Here is a 19769-nt window from a genome sequence, read left to right as displayed (position 1 = left end):
CCGGCCGCGCCGGGCCCGCGGGGCCGCCCCGGGGCCGGGGCAGCGCGGGGGGGCCGGGACGGGGCGGCGGCGGGAGCGGGCCGGGGGGCGGCGGGTGCGGGGCGGCCCCGGAGCGCCGGCCCGGGCTGAGCCGGGCCCGGCCGGGCGGGGAACTTGGGCCGCGGCCGCAGACATTGGCGGGGCTTTTCGCTTCGCCGTTCTCCCTGGTATTCTCGGATCGCCTTCTTTTTTTCCTTTTAGCCCTCCCCACCGCTTTTTTTTTTTTTTTTTTTTTTTCTCTCTTTATGCTTTCTTATTGTTCCCCTTCACCCCCCCTCCCCCCTTTTTGTTTTCTTCTTTTTTTTGCCTTCACCCACCCTTTTTCCTTCACCCCCACTTTTTTGCTTTCACCCCCGTTTTTTTACTTTTCACACCCCCTTTTTTCCCCCTTTACCTCTCCTTTTATTTCCCTTCACCCCCATTTTTTTTCTTTCATCCCCCCCATTCCCCCCCCCGCCCCGAATCAATAAGGTTGTAAAAGGCATCAGAGATAAATGAGTCCAACCTTGTTGTTCCTCTTCATGCCCCCTTTTTTCCTCCTTGACCCCTGTTTTTTTCCCACTTCGCCTCTTTTTTTTTTCCCCCCAGAATCACAGAACCAGCTAGGTTGGAAAAGACCTCTGAGATCATTAATGAAGTTCCCCTTCATTCTCCCTCCCCCCCCCCCCCCACCATTTTTTCCTATCATCCCTCTTTTTTCCCCTTTTATCCCCCTTTCCCCCTCCCCTTTATTTTTCTTCACATTTCCTACATGTATAATTTTCCTCCTTTTGTACAGGAGGTTGGGAGCGAGTTGAAACGTGTTAATCACTCACCCCCCCCTCCATTTCATATACCCAAAAAAGGGGTGCAAATGGCCTGTAAAAAAGGGGTGTAACTGGGTATGTATTAATATACCCAAAAAAGGACTCTCAAACATCTGGCTCAGGACAGACTTGGCTGTGACTGAGGTGCTCAGGACCTTCTTAGCGTAAATAATAATTAAGGGACAGAAATAATTCAGCTCAGGACTCTTCCTGCGTTTGAGGTTACCATGTCTCAGCTTTCTTGCAGCTACAGATGATTTTCGTTTCGTGGGGAGATGTTTTCTCGCTTCAAGTTTGGGAACTTTGCTTTATATTTTGATTATTTTTTTTTCTCCACTGAACTGTTATTTCTAGTTTGGGGAAAATTTGGGGGTTTTTCCTTAGGCAGGGCCTGGCTGTTGTGGTTTTGTCTCTGAGCTTTGCTGCTTTCCAGGCACAGTTTTAGACCCTCTTCCCATGTCCTGAGAGGATTCCCAGTATGAACTCATGTTCATCCTCACGTTAGCTTTTGTCTCATCATCTCCTTCATCCACATCACAATTGCTCCTTTTTAAATTCTCTCACAGTGAACTTTCAATGCCTAAATACTGGGGAAATGGGTGAGAGAATTGTTCATCTTTTTAATTGAAGTTTTCGGGCTGGTGGTTAAACTGGGAGCAAGGATTTTTTTTTTTTTTTTCCATCAAGGGTGAAAGAGGAAGTGTGTGATGATGGTACCTTTGGAAAGCCCAGGATTATATAAAGTGTTTTTTCGGGGTTTTAATCTTGCTCATCCATCCCTGGAAGTGTGCAAGGCCAGGTTGGACACTGGGGCTTGGAGCACCCTGGGATAGTGGGAGGTGTCCGTGCCCATGGCAGGGGGTGGAATGGGGTGGGATTTAGAGTCCCCTCCAACCCAAACCATTCCATGATTCCATCAAGTGTTACAGTGCAGTGTTTATTTAAATCCTCTCATCTTCCTCTGTAATTTCTGCACGTGTTTGGTGTTTTACAGAGCGTCTCAGTTGGTTTTCATGGAGTTTTATTGCATCCCAGTTGTTTTTCAGCGGCCTCACATCATTTTTGTGAGGTTTTACGATGACCTCTTGTGCACAGGCCATAAACACGGCGAGCTTGGGAGCCCTGGGCCTCATCCCGTGCGGGGTTTGTGCAGCTCTTGGAATATTTTAGGATTTAGGAAGTGTGTGGTCTGATGGAGGTAACTTGGCCAGGACAACAGCCATCCCATTCCAGAAGTAAATTAAGCCATCCTGGAAAACCCAGCTCTGCCAGTGGGACTCCTTGGTGTGGGTTAAGGATTGCACCTCCGTGTGGCTCCATCAGGAAAATGTGTGGGAAGACGGAGGGAATTAAGCTGTGGAGACGGCCCAGGGAGGTGGTGGGACACTTCCCCATCCCTGGAATTGTTCAGAACCTGTGGATGTGGCACTGGAGGCCGTGGTTCAGTGGCGAGCACGGCGGTGCTGAGTTGATGGTTGAACTCGACGGTCTTGGAGGGTTTTCCCAACTTTAACAATTCCATGATTCCATGAGCAAAGGCCACTTCGCTCCTGGGGGAGGTTGGCCACGGTGGGGTTTTTCAGGTAATTGTCTGGAATTCCCTGGACAGGAGCCCCGTGCCTGGGCAGCTGCTCCGATGTCCACCTGGCAGCCCGCGGGTGTCTTGGCCTGAGGAATTCTTCGTGTGTTGGAATTTCATAACTTTTCTCTCGCTCAGGAGCCTGAATCACCTTTTCTCAGCCTTAAACGAGGCAGTTTCACTTCTGGCAAGCTCAGGCCTGGAATATTTCAGCCTTGAAAAGGAAACCAAGGAACCCCAGGAGAGTGGAGGAGCCGAGACTGGGAGCCCTGGGACCACTGTTTGTGTCCATCTCCCTTGTAGGCTGTGTCGTGTCCAGCTTCTGCCATGTGCATGTACAAGCTCTGGGAATATTTCCATTGCTTTTCCAAAGAAGGGAGATTTCCACGCAGTTTCTCTCTCTCAAAGGCTGTGGGAATTATTATTTTTTATGCATTACCCTTCTCGGATCTGGGAAATTGTCTTCCAGGAAGGCAGCAGGGCACAGTGAACTCTGCTGTGCTCCTGTATCTCTTTTATCAAGAAAATGGAATCCAGACTTTTCTACATAAGAACATTTCATGCTGTCAGTAGGAATGGTGGGGCTGTGTTGATGATTTTCGGTGCAGGGAGTTCCGTGAAATTCAGCCTTGGACTTTTATCTTCCTTACGCCGCTTCTGAAGTTGATGTGTGGGAAAAAAAACACAGTTCAGATATTTTGTGTTAGTCATTACCCAGTGCCTGAGGTAGTTAATAAAATAAACCACCTTTTTTTTGGGTTTTAAAATGACTTCTGCTGCACAGTGGGGATTTTACTTGTACTGTTCAGTGCCCCACCACCCTCTGGGGGCAGAACCTTTTCCTGATCTCCTGCTAAACCCCCCTGACAGAGCTCCAGCCATTCCCTTGGATGAAGTGGCACCCTGGCCCTGGCACTGGGGCGGTGTCTGTGTGTGTTTAAAGGGAATCCATCCTCTCAGGGTTTGGATTTCAGCTGTTTGTTACATCAGTGCGGTGGTTTCCCACATTCCCACTGTTGACTGTGGATCCACACCCCTGCCCCGATCCATTTATCACTTATTTTAGTGAAGGAATTTGTGTGCCTGCTCTTGTGAATCTCTTCAGCATCTTGTTTTCCCTGGGAATCCAAGCCAGGTAAATAAATCCTGGCAAAACCCCTCTGGTTTCCGAATGCTGCAAGCTGTGAAACTCAGAACAGCACTGGTGTCTTTTATCTCCTGAACCTAAAGCTTCCACCAGAAATTCTCACCGCTTTTCCAGCCTAAAGGCTGTAGTGGGCCGTGGGAAAGGGTTTAAAGTCCAGAGTTGGGCAGAGCTTTGTGCCAGGGCTGGAGGAACCTCTCACCACTCCAGGCTAAACCTGGGCCGTGCAGGACCTTCCAGCTTCGGGGGAATTCAGGTTTGTTCTGTACCCACTGCAGTGATTGCAATGGGGTTCAAAATTTGTGTTTTCCCTGGTTCTGGTCCCTCTACTTTTGCTTTTTTTCCCCAAAACTGCTGGGGCTGATCCAGTGGCCAGGTGGACAGTCCCACGGGGAGGGTTGGCTGGAGAGAGCCTGTTTTCCTGAGAGCCTGTTTTCCTTTGGGAATAGCACAGCTACAACCAGGAGCAGTCCCTGTGTTCTCACCGGGAGCGTGAGAGGGTGCCCAGGTAACCAAGGCTGTGCCCCTGCTTGGTTTTGGAGCTCAGGCTGCATTCCAGTTTTTTTGGGAAGGACTCTGAGGCTGCTCTGGGTTTGTTGTGGATGGGTTGCTGCCAGACTCCGAGAAGGAGTCCAAGAGGGAATCCCTTCTACTGCCAGATGGAACACGGGGAGCTGCAGGCTGTGTTTGGTGGAGCTCGCAGCTCGTCCTGATGCGCGTTGACATTTTGATGTCAATGAAATTCCATCTTGTTTTTTCCCTCCCGAAAAAAAATAGACGTAGCTGTACAAAAACATCCTGAGGATGCTTCAGGATGGAAGGTGTATTCCAAATCAGTAGGATTTGGAACGCCAGAGTCTCCTTTTCTTCCTGTTTTCCACCCTTTTCTCAGGGCCCGTGCTGCTTTTGGCGGGGAGTGGAGCCTGGTTTTGTGCTGGAGGGTGGAAGCAGGTGTCTCCTTGGTTTCGAGCGTTATTTTTGTTGGGTGTTGGTGACTCTCAGCCTCTGCAAGGCAGATGTGTGAATTATTTTACCTGTTTGTGTGCTGCCTGTGGTGCCTATGAATTATAAATGGCTTGCTCAGATCCTACAGACCTGAGGAGGGAAACTCAACTTTTTTGGTCCTGCAAAATTCATCTGACCTCAAATGCATAAGGAAAAAACCAAGAAAGTGTATTTTCACTCACAGACCACGTTTGCTTGTAACTAATGTGACCAAGGAAGCCAATCCAGAAGTAACCGAGTCCCTCCCACTGTTCATTGCATAACCATCTAATTAAAGGAATCAAACAGGGATGACTTCCAGGCTTGGAAAACTTCCCCCTAGTCTGGGTCAAAAATACTTGCAAGACCACAGCCCAGAGTGCCCATGTTTTATTTATGCTGAGAAATGCTGTGCAAATGAAGAAGTTTATTTTTGGTGTCGGCCATTAGAGTCTCCTGCTGCTTCTGCAGCCGCTTCCTTGGGCACCAAGAAAATCCTTTAACTCCTGATTTCCCTTTGGAAGGAGAAGGGACTTAAATAGTGCCGCTCCCTTCCCTTCCTAGAAGGAGCTGGTGAACTCAGAGCTCTTCTTGTGGTTGCTTTGGGTTGAAAGTTGGGTTATTTTCAGGCTTATTAATTCTGCATCATGAGCATTCCCAGCGATCTGGGGGCAAATCAGTGGATTTGGTCTCTTGCTCCAGAAGGAAACGGTGAATTTCCCTGGGAATGGTTGGAATACTTCAGCCCCGATAATCGGAAGCATATGTAGATGGAGGTGGTGGTGGGGAGACGTGAAAGGCATCTGAAGTACAAAATGTAGCAGCAAATAAAAATTCACGGTCCATTTTCAGCGTATCAAACGCGGGGTTGTTGCAGGAGCCGTAAAAACTTGGAATCCCCACAGGATTTGCATACCGTGCTCAAAGCAGGAAAAGCCCCGCTCGAGCACAGAGTTAAGGTGGGTCAGGGCTGGAATTCCAGGATGGAGCAGTTCTGGATGTTCTCCCTGGGTGTGGGGCTGCAGTGTCCCCTGTGCCCGTGTGGGAGGCAGCCGGGTACGGAGCGGGACATGGAGAGCACCTGGCCTGCTCACCAGGCTCCGTCAGGATGGAGAGGGAAATGTGGGAAGCAGCGTTTAAACCCAGCTTGGAGGTGCTTTCGACTTGAAAGACTTGCAGGCAGATCTCCTTGGTATGGTTGGGCTGGAAATGCACTTTTTTTTTCCCTCCAGAAAACACAAATTTTAGTGGTGTGCAATGTGAGGCTGCGGGTGTGACCCACGGGATTTTCTCACGTACCTGGTGTGTTGTTTGCACAGGGGACAATTTCCCTTTTCAGGGTCCTAGAGTCATCATGGAATTGTGGAATGGTTTGGATTAGAAGGACCTCAAAGCTCATCTCATGCCATGGGCAGGGACACCTTCCACTGTCCCAGGCTGCTCCAGCCCCAATGTCCAGCCTGGCCTTGGCCACTGCCAGGGATCCAGGGGCAGCCCCAGCTGCTCTGGGCACCCTGGGCCAGGGCCTGCCCACCCTCCCAGCCAGCAATTCCCAATTCCCAATCTCCCATCCAGCCCTGCCCTCTGGCACTGGGAAGCCATTCCCTGGCTCCTGTCCCTCCATGCCTTGGCCCCAGTCCCTCTGCAGCTCTCCTGGAGCCCCTTTAGGCCCTGCAAGGGGCTCTCAGCTCTCCCTGGATCCTTCCCTTCTCCAGGGGAACATTCCCAGCTCTCCCAGCCTGGCTCCAGAGTAGAGGGGCTGCAGCCCTGGGGCAGCTCCGGGGCCCCTCTGCCCTCGCTCCATATCCTTATGTTCATTAGTTCCCAGTAGATTTTCTCGGGAATTTTTCCTCCTCGGGTGCATCTTCTGCAGCCAAGCAGATGCGTTCTTGAACCACTTGAACATCAAGAAGGGGTAGCCAGGCTGCCATGTAGGGTGGAAGTTTGATAATTAAATGTGGTTAGGGCTGTGTTGTCTGTTCTTACCATGTGCTGATCTTGTTGAGTTAATGCCACGTGAGGACCAAGTCCTTAAGGTGATCCATCCATCCTAATTTTGGGCACCACAAGAGAAAAAAGGTACAGAGGTGTTGGAGAGTGTCCAAAGGAGGGACACAGGGATGGCAAAAGGGCTGGAGGGGCCACAGGAGGAGCAGCTGAGGGGACTTGGTTTGTCCAGCCTGGAGGAGAGGAGGGGAGACTCACCGGGGGCTGGAGCTTCCTCAGGAGGGGCAGCTCTGATCCCTGCTCCCTGTGACCAGTGACAGGATCCAAGGGAATGGTATGAAACTGCATCAGGGGAAGGTCAGATTGGAGATCAGGAAAGGTTCTTCCCTCAGAGGCTGCCGGGCACTGCCCAGGCTCCCCAGGGAATGGGCACATTCCCAAGGCTGCCAGAGCTCCAGGAGCGTTTGGACAGCACTGCCAGGGATGCCCAGGGTGGGATTGTTGGGATGTCTGGGCAGGGCCAGGAGTTGGATCGATGATCATGTGGATCCTTTCCAGCTGAGGATATTCCATGATGTAGCCAAGGCTGGACAGAGCTCGTCCGTGCTGGACACATGGTGGTCCTTCACAGCTCAGAGCCTCGTCGGGACGAGGCCGCGGCGTCTCTGTCGCCACTCTCTTGCTCAAACCTTTCTGTGTAACCCACTCCCATTCTCTTTCCCTGTGGTAGTCCAGCATAACCACTGATCCTCTCTCTCCATAAAAGAGGATTAAAACTGGCAACATTTGCACCTTAAAGCAGCCAGCAAGGGCCACGCTCCATCTTTTCCAGCTGTAATCCTGCCAGGCTGAGGGCTGCGCCTCTGTGCTGAACGAGGAATGCTGTCAGCAAACAGCAGCCTCTGCTTATTGGGCTAGGAATTCTTAAAAGACCACTTTTGCCCGTTAATTAAAAAAGCTGAATTGACTAAAGATGAGTTACTCGCTTCACGCTGTTTAAAATGACTCCTGGGTTCTGCAGGTCTGAGGAAAATAGGTTAAAATTGGGATTTCTCTGTGGTTCTTTAAATTAAATGAAAGAATGTCTAAGGTGACAAAGTATTACCCCAGAGAATGGCATTAATCATGTTCTGGTTCTTAAACTTGTGGCAGACCACACATCCTGCAAAAAGATTTTAGGGAAAAAAGGGTTCTGGCCCAGGTGCTGAAGGTGGATACTGGTGAGGCAGAGTCACCGCAAAGGCCTCCTGTGAACCCTGCAGAGCTTGGGGGCGAGCACGGGAATGCTAAATGAGAATTCCATCCAGTGGTTTACGGTTCTGTGGTGCAGTTTCGCTTCCAGTTTTGGGTTACACTCGGCTGGCACAGGCTGGGATGTGGTGGTTGCCCTTCCCGTGGCTTTCCGAACCCTAAATGTGCCCTTTTTTCCTTGGGGTCTTCCTGGGGAGGGTTGATTCCAACTGGGATATTATTTCTTGATGCCAAAGCTTGAGGAGGGTCTTCAAGAGGACTCAAGAATCCACCTCATCCTTGTGTTCACCCTGTGGCTTCCTGCTGGTGTTTGGTGCTAAATATGGGAAATTAGGCTGCAAAAAGGACCCATTGCCAATCCCATGGTCCGTGATGTGTCCTGTCACATCACCCCACGGCAGCTTTCAGCAGCAAGTAGGAGGTTTTCTCCTAATAAATACGTGTGAAATCCTATTTGTTTCTTTTCCAGCCTTGCCACATGTGAAGTTTTTCCTGCAGGGGGATTTCTTTGCTCTTTGATGTGAGATTGTGACGAAGAGAGCGCGTTAATAGAAGGAATTTTGGTTTTGTTTGCTAGAATCCGTTGGATTTTAGGTCTTTTCGCGCTGAGACCGGGAGCACTGGGATTTTTTTTTCCCCCCATCCTACTTAAAAGGATCATTTTACTGATGCTGTGCCACAGGAGGACGCTGTGGAACGAGAGTTGGTTCCTGTTGTTCCTCTTGGTGCTTGAGTCGCCGCGTCTCTGCCAACTGTGTGAAATAAGATGTTCACTTCAATCTTGATAGCACAGGAGTAAACTGGAGTGTCTTATCTTGCTTTGTGCCTGGTATCAGTTGTGCTGCTGACAGGAGTCTCTGTCTCCAGTCCTGGAAAGTCATTCCCATCCAAAAGCTTGCACAGCTTCCAGAAGGGCTTCACCATAAAAAAAGAAGCTGTTTTTTATCAAGTTGAGGTGTAGGCCTCAAAATTCTCCACATGAACAAGGCAGGATTTTTTTTTCTGTGGAAAGTGGGATTTTGGCATTTAAATGTGCATTTTAAATGAGTTGTGGTAATAAGTGAGATATTAATCAATCTTATCCTGGTGAATGGTGGCGTTTGCTTATCAAACCCACAGTGATGATTCCCTCTAGGCACAGTTTTATAGAGGAGTGGTATCAAATTCACCCTTAATACAAATTAATGAATTATATTCACCCAGTGAGAGATGCCAGTGAAACGTGGAAATCATGGAAAGAGCTGCATTTCTGTGGTTGGGAGTCTGGAATCACCTTCTAGGGACACCTGGACATCCTCTTTCTCCTGTCCCTGTGGAGAAAAGACCAGGAGAAGGTCTGGGACTGGCTCGGTGGTGGTAGCGCTGCTGAGTGATGGGAGTGGGGGCTTCTCCTGGGCTTTCCCAAAAGCTGGTGCAGTTGGAATTGGCTGGCACAGACCTCCTGGCAGCTCTGATTTCTCCTGGAAGTGGTTTCTTAACCAGCATTGTCAGGAAATGCTCTGCGCCCTGGCTGGGAGGTGGGTGAGATGTGGCTGCCAGGTACCAGCTGGCCCAGACAGAGGAGAAACAGAGCCAGGACAGCACCGGGATTGGCCATTCCTCCTTTTTAAAGGTTGTCCTCTAATCCTCCCCTCAGCTGGCAGCAGCTCCTCTAACTCAGACCATCTCAGGAACCACCAAAACCGGATTGTTCCTGGCTGTTCTCATCGGAGGGAAGGCACAAATCTCTCAAAACGAGGTTTGAGGGACACCAGGATTTCAGTCATGGCTCCTGGTGAAAGTCATGGAATACCATCCCGGATGAGCTTGGCTCTTTGTGGTTGTTGTAACCAACAAAATGTGATCTACCAGAAATCTGCAGATGACAAACCAGGAGGTACCCACTCTCTGGAAAAACTGCCTAGAGGGTCTTGTGCCAGAACTGAAGAAGCAGGACTGGACAATTTCAAAGGTATAATTCCACTCAAACAGGATTTGATTTCATTAGTAAATGGCCAGTGATTGATTCCTTGCTAAGATCAGTTTTCACTTACGAATTATCCCAGGCTGTCTCTGCAGGGAGATTGGAGTTTATCGAGACGCGCAGGCGGAAGTTTGGAACAGCTTTTTAAATAACACATTCCTGTGCACTAAAGTGCAGAGGAAGTGCTTTTCAATCTGATTGAATCCACAAAGTGTGACCCAGTTGACTGAAAAATCTCCTCCACATCACATCAACCCAGACCATCAAAGGTACTTTTGGTCCCTCCCCGTCGTGAGCCGCCAGCGGTGCCGATGGTGCTGTGGCAGGGAGGAGGAGGAGCTGTTGCAGCTGCAAACGGTTGGTAGTTCTTAAAATAAATGGGGGCAGCGTGGCCTTCCTTACCCTCCTGGGAGTGTGGAAGGAGCTCAGCAGGAACGTGTGTGAAGTCCTGGGTGCCACCAGCAGCATCTCGGTGAGCTGGGAAGCTGGAAACTGCTCCAGCCTTGCTCCGTGGCCAAGGGATGGAGATGAAGCAGCATTTAGTGAGGAATCGCCACGGCTCCCTCCGAATGAGGGGAAAGGGAAAAGCGAACAATGGCCAGAACCTAACTGAGAGGATGGTTTCCTACAGAGGTGCACGGAAGGGGTGAGCAGCAGGGGGCTGCTGCCGCAGAACGAATGCGCGCGGATCGCAGGAGCTCCCTGCAGCCGCCCCCCAGAACAAAAGTGCCAGTGTGATGTTGTTTAATGCAAAGCAAACGACTTATTTATGGCAGAGGCTTGAATCCATTAAAGGCACATTAAACTCCAGACGCTTGTCAGCTTCACAGAAGAGCGGAAGAGAGGCAGGAGATGTTGCAGGTTTTCTGGAAAACACTCGGAGCAGGATTTCCCTGAAGTGAAGCCGTGAGGGAGTGGCACCAGCTTGAATAATGAACCAGATTTTCTCTTTCTTTTTTTGAGATTCCCGTGTAGTGCCAGACAAAGTGCTCCGTGCTGGGCTCCTCTGTGGAGCAGGGTTGTCAGTAAGGAATTGGTGCTGACTGCGGCGCAGAGATCAAACAGAAAATGGCTTGGGAGAGGAAAGCCAGGAGTGTTTCCATTCCTTTGAAAGAAATGAGGAAACGAACCAGAGGGATTACTCCTGAGAGTGGGTATGGAGGATTGACCCTCTCAAATAAGTCCTTTAAATTATTTAGTTAAAAAAACCAAAGCAAATTAAACCAAAATAAATTAAAAACCCCAGGAGCATCTGATGTCCCCTGAGCTGACTGAGCAACCACAACGATGACTTGTCCCTTCCTTCCTCCATGTTTTTGCTGAGTACAAAGCATGGTTTTGGGGGAAATGATGTGGGAAGCCTTAATCTACCAGACTGTTGCAGGCCACGAGGTGTCCTGCTCTGTGTGTTTGGGTGGGTCCACCACCAGGTGATGGGTTTAGTGGTGACCTTGGCAGTGTAGGGGGACAACAATTGGACTTGATGACCCTAGAGGGCTTTTCCATCCTAAACTATTCCGCGATTCCGTCTTTTCAGTGGTTCAAAGCCTTTGGAGGGTGGCGGCCTTTCTCCTGAGTCTCATCCTTGGGAAGGGGAGAAGTTCAGTGACCTGACCAGCCTGAAATGGGAACAGGGACAGTCCCCCGACCTCATTAATGTGTCTGTTAAACTAACTGGGGACACTGATCGCTTGTAAAGAGGATTCTGAGAAAGTTTTCAGAAGGTGTTCTCCTTAATCCTCTCTTTTTCTCCCGTGCAATTTCCAGCTCCTCGCAGAGAGGGCAGAGCTGCTGCTTGAGCTGGGGACATCCATCCTGTAAGGTTCATTGCTGGGATGGGATTTCCTTCTTGACAAAACATCTGGTTAGGAAAGGTTGAGCACCCTGAGCAGGCTGTGTGGGAGCTGATCTCTCCATTTGCCATCGGGGATTTGCTAATTCCTGCATTTCAGTTAGGAAATGTATTCATTTTCATGTTGATGCTGGTACAGAATGCAGGGGAGCTTTTCCCGTTTGGTTTTCCACCCGGAATGGCTCACTCTTGATACGAAAATATGAAGGCTGAATTCTGACAATCAGGATAATTAGCAAAGAAGCAGGTTTTGTAAGAAAATCAACTTGATTGATCTATTTGAACACAAGATCCTTGTATTTGGTGTTTTGGATGCTATTGGTTGTTCCCACCCCATTTCTGAGCGGTGGAATCATGGAATGGTTTGGGTTGGAAGAGACCTTAAACCCCATCCAGTGCTCCCCCCTGCTTTGGGACACCTCCCACTATCCCAGGGTGCTCCAAGCCCCATCCAGTCTGGCCTTGGACGCTTCCAGGGATCCGGGGGCAGCCACAGCTGCTCTGGGCAACAGGGAAGAATTTTCTCCTTATGTCTGATCTAAATCTTCCCTTTCACACAAAACTTTAGCCCTCCATTCCTCAAGGTCCCTTTCATGGTTGGATCCTAGGAGGGATCCAACCACACACACACGGCTGGAGCGAGCTGTGCGTGCTCACGAGAGGACAGAGCAAGCAGGTCTCTCAAAATCTCCATATAATTCATATTTTGCTTCCTTTCAAAATTATTTAACCCACCCAAGAAGCGAGAGCCAGCGATTCTTTTATTTATAGCTGATCTGAGCAGGGTTTCGAATTAATGAGGTGTTGGATGAGTTGGTAAAAGTGGCCTCTTGATTTAACGTTCCAGGGGATGACTGCTCATCTCCAGGTTCAGCCTCTCTCAGAGTCGTGTCTCCTGCGGTGTCTGAAGCAAAACCTCTTCAGTGGGATAAAGGTTTAAGTTAATTCCATCCCTGTGTGTGTAAGGGAGTTTTTCCATCGTGCTGCTGTTCCTTGCGATTTTTTTCTGGTGTGGACTTTTTATTTTGGGCTCAGTTTTAAGCAGCCATTAACCTGGATGGTGGTGGTAGAGGACAGTGTCTGTGGGGATTTATGGGCTGAGTTACGACTTGTTCCAATCACACCACAGAGACCTTCATTTCAATCCATGTGGGTTTAAATTCGGTGTAGAATTAATGGGGTTTACGACCAGTTCCTGTTGTTTTCTGGTGGTTTGAGTGGTGCAGCTCTGCTGTTGCCTCCTGCATCTGGTGTTCCTCCAGCAATGGTGTCAACAGCCACTGATCAGGGCTGACAGGACATCAAAGGAACCCCTGACATGCTCGTGAAGCAACTGCACTGTGTGATGAGAGGAGCTTTATCCTCATAGTTTTTATAAGCACTTTAAATGACTTCCAAAATACTTCTGGCTGTCATCCAAGGCTTCTGGACTAAGCCACGACTACCAGGAAATGTCTCCGCAGGCACCGTCGCGTCATTAGGCTTTCCCTGCGCCTGAAACTGCTCTGGTTTCGGGAGAAAAACAGGGATCAGCGTTCCTTTTCTGGAATGGTGAATGCTCATCTCCAGAGCTAACCAGGAACAGCTTTCCTTTCATCCCCTGTGCCCGGATCCCTGCTCAAATCCAAGCCCCACCCTTCGGATGCGTCAGGGCGACGCTTTGCTGGGGCAGCAGCGGCGTCGCCAGGTTGGTGACACCTTCGCCTGCCGGTCAAGGTGTTTGCCCACAAAGCCTGGCTTGTATCAGGAATGCTTTGGGAATAATTTGAATATGGGAATGACTTCCCAAGGTTTCAGTGTTTGTGGCGTTAGGTGTAGGTTGCCTTTGGGTGGGAGGTTTCCTCCCCGTGGAAATGGCATCGGAAGCATCCGTCGTCTTGGGGTCTGCTGATGGACTTTAAGGTCACTGTGCTCTGTCAGTTATATTCTGATCACATTTTTCCACGGATTTTTGCAATTTTAGTAGAAATGCCTCAAGCTGCATTGCTCCAGTGAGAAAAGCAGCAATGTCCCCTTTCAGGAAAAGCTCGGTGGCTTGGGAAATCCGTTAAGCTGGTCCATAGGGATTTACTTGAAATATTTTTTTCCCCACCCGTTTTTCTCTGGTGATGGCAGGATGAGTTTCTTGGAAGGAGCTCAGGGCTGATTGCTTCTCCAGCAGAGATTTTCGGTTTGCTTCAATGTACCTCAGCGTCTCGGTCCCTTCCTCGCTGGCACTGCTGGAACCCCTGCTATTTTTGGATGGTGCTAATATTACAAGCCACGTTGTAAACAGGGTTGGACAACAGCAACGTCGGACTCCAGCAGCTTTTTAGGGAGCACTGGGTGTCTGAAGCTCGTTTGGCTTTAGCTGTAGCCTCAGTGGGTTTGTGACAGTCTGGCAACAACAATTCTGCTGTCCCTCAGGCTGGAATATTCCAGCTCTTCCCCCAGCACTGCCAATCCCACCACTAAACCATGCCCCCTGTTAAATCCCTCCAGGGATGGGGACTTCCCTGGGCAGCCTGTTCCACTGACAACCCTTTTGAAGTGTTCCCTAATATCCCATCTAAACCTCCCTGGCACAACTTGAACTCAATTCCTCTTGGCCTATGGCTTGGGAGAAGAGACCGACCTCCAGCTGGCTGCAGCCTCCTTTTTGTTTGGACAACATAACCCTCTTGACAAAGTGGTTTGGGTTGTTCCCGTGTCTCACTGACCCCTCCGTGGCATCCCATGATCTGGTGTCAGTCTGGAGCTGTAATTCCCTGACTGTACTTACAAGGTCAGAATCTCTTTTGTTTATTTTCTTGTTCCCTGCAGCTGGTCACCTCTTCCTGCTCTTTGCCCCGAGCAGGAACAGATTCTCTTTGGGGAATCTGTTTTTGAGGGTTGAGGTTCTAATTCTTCTGTTTGAAAATATCTTAGGGATGTGCCGTTTCTTTTCCACAAATGTACAGCAGGCACAGACTGAAAATATCCCTGAGCCTCCCGTCCTGGTCCTTCTGCACAGATTTGTGTTCCCAGTGTGTGGTCCAGGGCCCTGCTGACTCTGTAAGCTGCTACTTTGCTCAGTGCTTTACCACTGGATGCCTTAAATAAATCAGCTTTCTGTGATATTTGTGCTTGGGTTGTGATGGTTTTGCCCTTTTCTGGACTCTTGAGTCCAGTTCTGAGCCCCTCCTGATCAGAAAGACATTGAGGAGCTGGAGTGTGTCCAGGGAAGGGAACGGAGCTGGGAAGGGGCTGAAGCAGCTGAGGGAGCTGGAAAGGGGCTCAGGCTGGAGCAAAGGAGGCTCAGGGGGGACCTTGTGGCTCTGCACAAGTCCCTGACAGGAGGGGGCAGCCGGGGGGGTCGGGCTCTGCTCGCAGGGAACAGGGACAGGAGAGAGGGAACGGCCTCAGGCTGGGCCAGGGGAGGGGCAGGGTGGGCACCAGCAGGAATTTCCCCATGGAAAGGGAGCTCAGGCCTTGGCAGGGGCTGCCCAGGGAGGTTTGGAGTGCCCATCCCTGCAGGTGTCCAAGGAATTCCGGGATGTGGCACTCAGGGCTCTGGGCTGGGGACAAAGTGGGCATCAGGCACAGCTGGGACTCGATGGTCTTGAAGGGCTTTTCCAACCTCAGTGATCCTGGGATTCTGTACTGGCATCCTCGTTTGTGTGCTGAGCTATTGAGGTCAGAGGAGATTTGTGTCACCCTCAGGCCTCTTCCCCAAAAGCTGGAACTTGAAGGGGCAAAACCAAGTCCCAGCTTTGACCCTTTAACGTGTGGGTGAGGGACGCGGAATCTCAGGGCTGTGGGAGCCTTGGGGACCTTTCCTCCAGCAGAGATAACGGTGTCTGGCTGCTGTGCCCTCTCTGGAAGTGTGGATTTTTCCAAACTCTTTAACTTCAAGTTTCTCTCCTGGCTCCTGGTGGAGTTATTTTCATGTCACAGACATCCACTGTCCCCGGGGGAGGTGATCTCTGTCCCTCGTGCTCACAGACCGTGCTTTTTGTCTCCTCTGCCAGTGACTCTTAATGGAAGAACACGGAGTGACCCAGGCAGAGCACATGGCTACCATCGAGGCCCACGCCGTGGCCCAGCAGGTGCAGCAGGTGCACGTGGCCACCTACACGGAGCACAGCATGCTGAGCGCCGACGAGGACTCGCCTTCCTCACCCGAGGACACCTCCTACGACGACTCCGACATCCTCAACTCCACGGCTGCCGACGAGGTCACTGCTCACCTGGCAGCTGCAGGTAAAGCCAGGGGGGTGCTCCACACCTCCTGGTCCATCCCACCCCTGGGACGTCCCAAATTCCCCCTGGATTCTCCACAAGCTCTGCCGGCCGCTTGAATCCCCCATCATTTCTGTGTGGATCACAGAGGTGCTGGGAATTGCTGGTTTATACAGAGGTCCCTGCTAAAATGCTGCCTCAAACCACAAAATTAAAATACCAAATATGTCAAAGAGCAAAACTTATTTCAGGCCCCACATAAACAGCAGCAGAAATAACCCAGGAGCGCGGCACGGCAGTGCCGAGGCAGGGAGAGCCCACGTGTTAGGCCTCTCCCAGGGAGATCCACGAAAGATCCTGATATCTCTGGACTGGGAAAGTATTTTAGAATCACAGATTCCTCCCAATGGAGCCAAATGTCCTCCAGGCTGGCCTTGTAGCTGGCCTCCACTAGCAGAAAAATGGAGTGATCAATAAGCACTGGGAGTCTGGCCACTCTGTATCAGACTTTATCAGGTGAATGAAGCTCCTGATGTGCTGGAGCAAACCTTTGAAGTCCCACCAAGCCCTGAGCATCCCATTGCCCTTTGCTTATGAATTTCTCAGCCTCCCATCCTGCAGGACTTTTTCTTTCCCCTTCCCTTCTAGCACACGGGATTTTCAGGCCCAGGTGGTCTTCAGAAGGCTCTGGTAGGACGCTGCTGGGAACTCTGGATTTTCAGTTTCCTTCCCATTAGAACAGGTCCTTAATCCCTTGGGAAAGCCTCAGATTACTCCTGATGCTGTAGTTGAGGTGTCCACGCAGGATTTGTGGTGCTGGACCTGGTTTCCTCTTCCCAGCCACCAGCATCTCCTCAGATCTGTCAGTTATTCAAAGCCTTGGGAGTTTTTCTGTACGTTTGGAAGGTAAAATATGGAATTCTCTGATTGTAAGGAAAACTTTAGGCTGGAATATGTGACTTTCACCCAGGACTGAGCCGGGGATTTGCCAGCTTGGGGAATGGAACCTTTCACTACACCTCCAGTGCTGCAGAGCAGAGCTCAGGGAGGAATTTGTGTCACTTGGCTCTGCTGGGGAGACCCTTGGCACCCATCCCTGGCTGGGCTGGAGGGGTCACAATGACAACATCCTTCCCAGTTCCTGAGCTGCTGGTGCTGACTGACCCTCTGTGGTTTGATTTCCAGGCCCTGTGGGGATGGCAGCAGCTGCTGCCGTGGCAACGGGGAAAAAACGGAAGCGACCTCACGTGTTTGAGTCCAACCCCTCCATTCGGAAGAGGCAGCAGACACGTTTGCTCAGGTGAGCACCCGCCTGTCCCTGCCACCTCAGGGTCCTCCAGCCAGCCCTGGTGCCCTGTGTGGTCACACCAGGTGCTGCCCAGAAGTCGCCCAGCTCGGGGATTTGTTGGGAGTGTCTTCCTGGAACCCAAGAGTTGTGTTTTAGTTTGCATTAAAGGGTTAAATTGCGGTTCTGCTCATCTCTAAAGTGGTTTTATGGTCACCAGGACTGGCACTCTGGTGGATGCACTGTTCTGTTTTAACCCCAGCTGGTCACCAGTAACAGATCCTGAGTGGCTTTAGTGGAATCTGGAGCTCCATCCACATCCCAGCTCTGCTGTGGCATAAAGGATTTATCTGCCTCATGCAAAAAGCCTTTTCTGCGGGGTCAGACAAATCTGGGAATAAATTCAGCGTGTGCATATCCAAATTCCCTTTGCCACTGGACAAACCCCATGTTGAAGAGCGACCCAGCCTTTAGAGCACAGTTTTAGGAAGAATAATCAAGGAGAGATCCCTGCCTGAGGTGAAACACTTTTTCTGCCTTTAGAAACTTCCTGTGGAGACACCAGGGCTCCAGAGCCCTCCAGGTGCTGCATTCCAGGTGCTCTGAGGCTGTTTGCCCACCTGATGGCCTCCGAGCCGCGCCGGAGCCGAAGGGACTGCGCAGCCCTTCCAGCCTGGAGACACCCCCTGCAATTCCATGCTCTGGAAACATTTGTGAATACTGGCTGCTGCCATTCCCTAGTTTTTGGAACAAAGCAGTTTTTGCTTTTTGTGCTGTTTGGGATCTCATGGGGCAGTTAAATTATTGGGCAGAGTTACTGCTGGATAATAATCCTTGGGAGTGAATTGCCTGCCTTTTACAGCTCCATTCTGGTTTTCCCTCCTTCCCCCAATGTGTTTATTGCAGTGTTTCTGAAGAACAAACTCTTTTCTCCCTTGAAATACGAACAATATATTTTTAAGGAAGCTGCTCTGTGAAGGAATTATTTCTTCTCCTTCCACACAACTGCTTCATTTTATTACATTAAGAAAATGACAAAGCATCATTTTTTTTCCCACTCTGATCAGTTGAACACATGTTTGTGCTTGATTTTCACACCACTGGGAATCACTGGAAGTTCAAACTCCAGATTTTGGGATCTGTGTGTAGCTGGTGGTGCTCCTGGTGGGTCCTACAAACAGCAGGTTCTGAAATGAGCAGGACAGGGACTGAGCTGGCCCCTCATGGAGTGCTCAGGTTTTCTGAGGAAAACGCTACTTCCCTCTTGCTTTTGGAGCTTCTGCCACCATTTCTGACTCTAGCCCTGCTCAAAAGGGAATAAGAGGCAGAAAATATACAACAGAACATCTTAATTCCAAAGGGAGTTGCTGATGGGGCAGGTGTTGGGACACCTGGGGTTCCTGTGCTGAGCTGCTGCAATATTTCCAGGTCTTGCCTATCCTGTAGCTTGAATTCCTACAGATCTGGATGGAGCAGGACTTTGGTGCTGGAGAATTGCACTGTTGTGATCTGAATGCAAAACAACCTCTGTCTGCAGGCCTCTTGTGATGAATCATTCAGGTGCTTCAAGAAAACACAAGTTTTGTGTTGCTAAGACAGAGCGGGTGTGTGCAGACTCTTGCTGCGCCAGCTTTGCTGCTCTGCTGATTTCTCTTTTCACATCAATGAAAAAAGCAGAGAGAGGAGAATAATTGACATTTGAGCTGCTGGGTGACCGCAGGGAGCACAGCAGGCCTGCGGAGCGGAGGAATAAACCCAATCTGCGGCCAAGCTGAGCGGCTGGGGCTCCGTTTCTCACCTGCTTTGTGCCGGGGCAGCGCTGAGGAAGGGAGCTGGCAGTGAGAGGGCTTGTGTTTCTGCAGGGCTTTCAGCTGATGCCCACTCCCTGTTTTCCCCCCGTGTTTCAGGAAGCTCCGGGCCACGCTGGATGAGTACACCACCAGAGTGGGGCAGCAGGCCATCGTCCTGTGCATCTCACCCTCCAAACCCAACCCTGTCTTCAAAGTATTCGGTGCTGCACCCTTGGAGAATGTGGTAGGTGTCCCTAGGAAAGTGAGGTAAGAACTTCCTCACCTTCTCTGCGGGTTTTGTTCTGCTCAGGGCAGCCTTGGAAGCCTGGTTGGGATCTGAAGGTCGTGTTTCAAACCCTGGAAAGCAGAGTTTAGGTTTTATGGACCTGGTTGAGTCAGTGGTCTCAGAGATCTTTTCCAGTCTTAATGATCCTGTGATTCCCTGGCATGAGGGCAGCACTGGGGTCCTCTCTTCTCTTCAAGAGTGGCTGCCTGGCACATCTCACCAGGGGGGAATATCCTGGATTAAAAATCAGAGGGAACAGCTCATGATCACAGAATCCCAGGATCATCAAGTCCCAGCTGTGCCCGATCCCCACCTTGTCCCCAGCCCAGAGCTCTGAGTGCCACCTCCAGGCCTTCCTTGGACACCTCCAGTGACAGGGACTCCAAACCTCCCTGGGCAGCTCCTGACAATGCTTAACAACCCTTTCCATGAAGAAATTCCTCCTGATGTCCAACCTGAGCCTGCCCTGGCCCAGCCTGAGGCCGTTCCCTCTCTCCTGTCCCTGTTCCCTGCGAGCAGAGCCCGACCCCCCCGGCTGCCCCTTCCTGTCAGGGACTTGTGCAGAGCCACAAGGTCCCCCCTGAGCCTCCTTTGCTCCAGACTAAACAACCCCAACCAATGACATGTTTGAGCTCAGCTCTGC

General features: G+C 50.6%; 1 protein-coding gene across 3 annotated transcripts in view; it reads left to right on the top strand.

The window, feature by feature from the left end:
* Nucleotides 1-19769, top strand: part of NRF1 (nuclear respiratory factor 1) — a 57175-nt gene that overhangs the window by 157 nt on the left and 37249 nt on the right. The window contains exons 1-4 of one of the 3 annotated variants that reach the window (XM_048301273.1): nt 6986-14598; nt 15555-15786; nt 16951-17065; nt 18958-19084. In XM_048301273.1, the coding sequence (XP_048157230.1) occupies nt 15564-15786; nt 16951-17065; nt 18958-19084 (465 nt within the window). In that variant the 5' untranslated portion in view covers nt 6986-14598; nt 15555-15563. Of the gene's footprint in view, nt 1-6985; nt 14599-15118; nt 15787-16950; nt 17066-18957; nt 19085-19769 lie in introns of those variants that run through there. The other 2 variants (XM_048301274.1, XM_048301275.1) reach the window with 2 other exon arrangements.

This window comes from Corvus hawaiiensis, chromosome 4 (assembly GCF_020740725.1).
Source record: "Corvus hawaiiensis isolate bCorHaw1 chromosome 4, bCorHaw1.pri.cur, whole genome shotgun sequence".
In the NCBI taxonomy this organism is placed as follows: Eukaryota; Metazoa; Chordata; class Aves; order Passeriformes; family Corvidae; genus Corvus; species Corvus hawaiiensis.
This window is presented reverse-complemented; position numbering and strand designations above follow the sequence as displayed.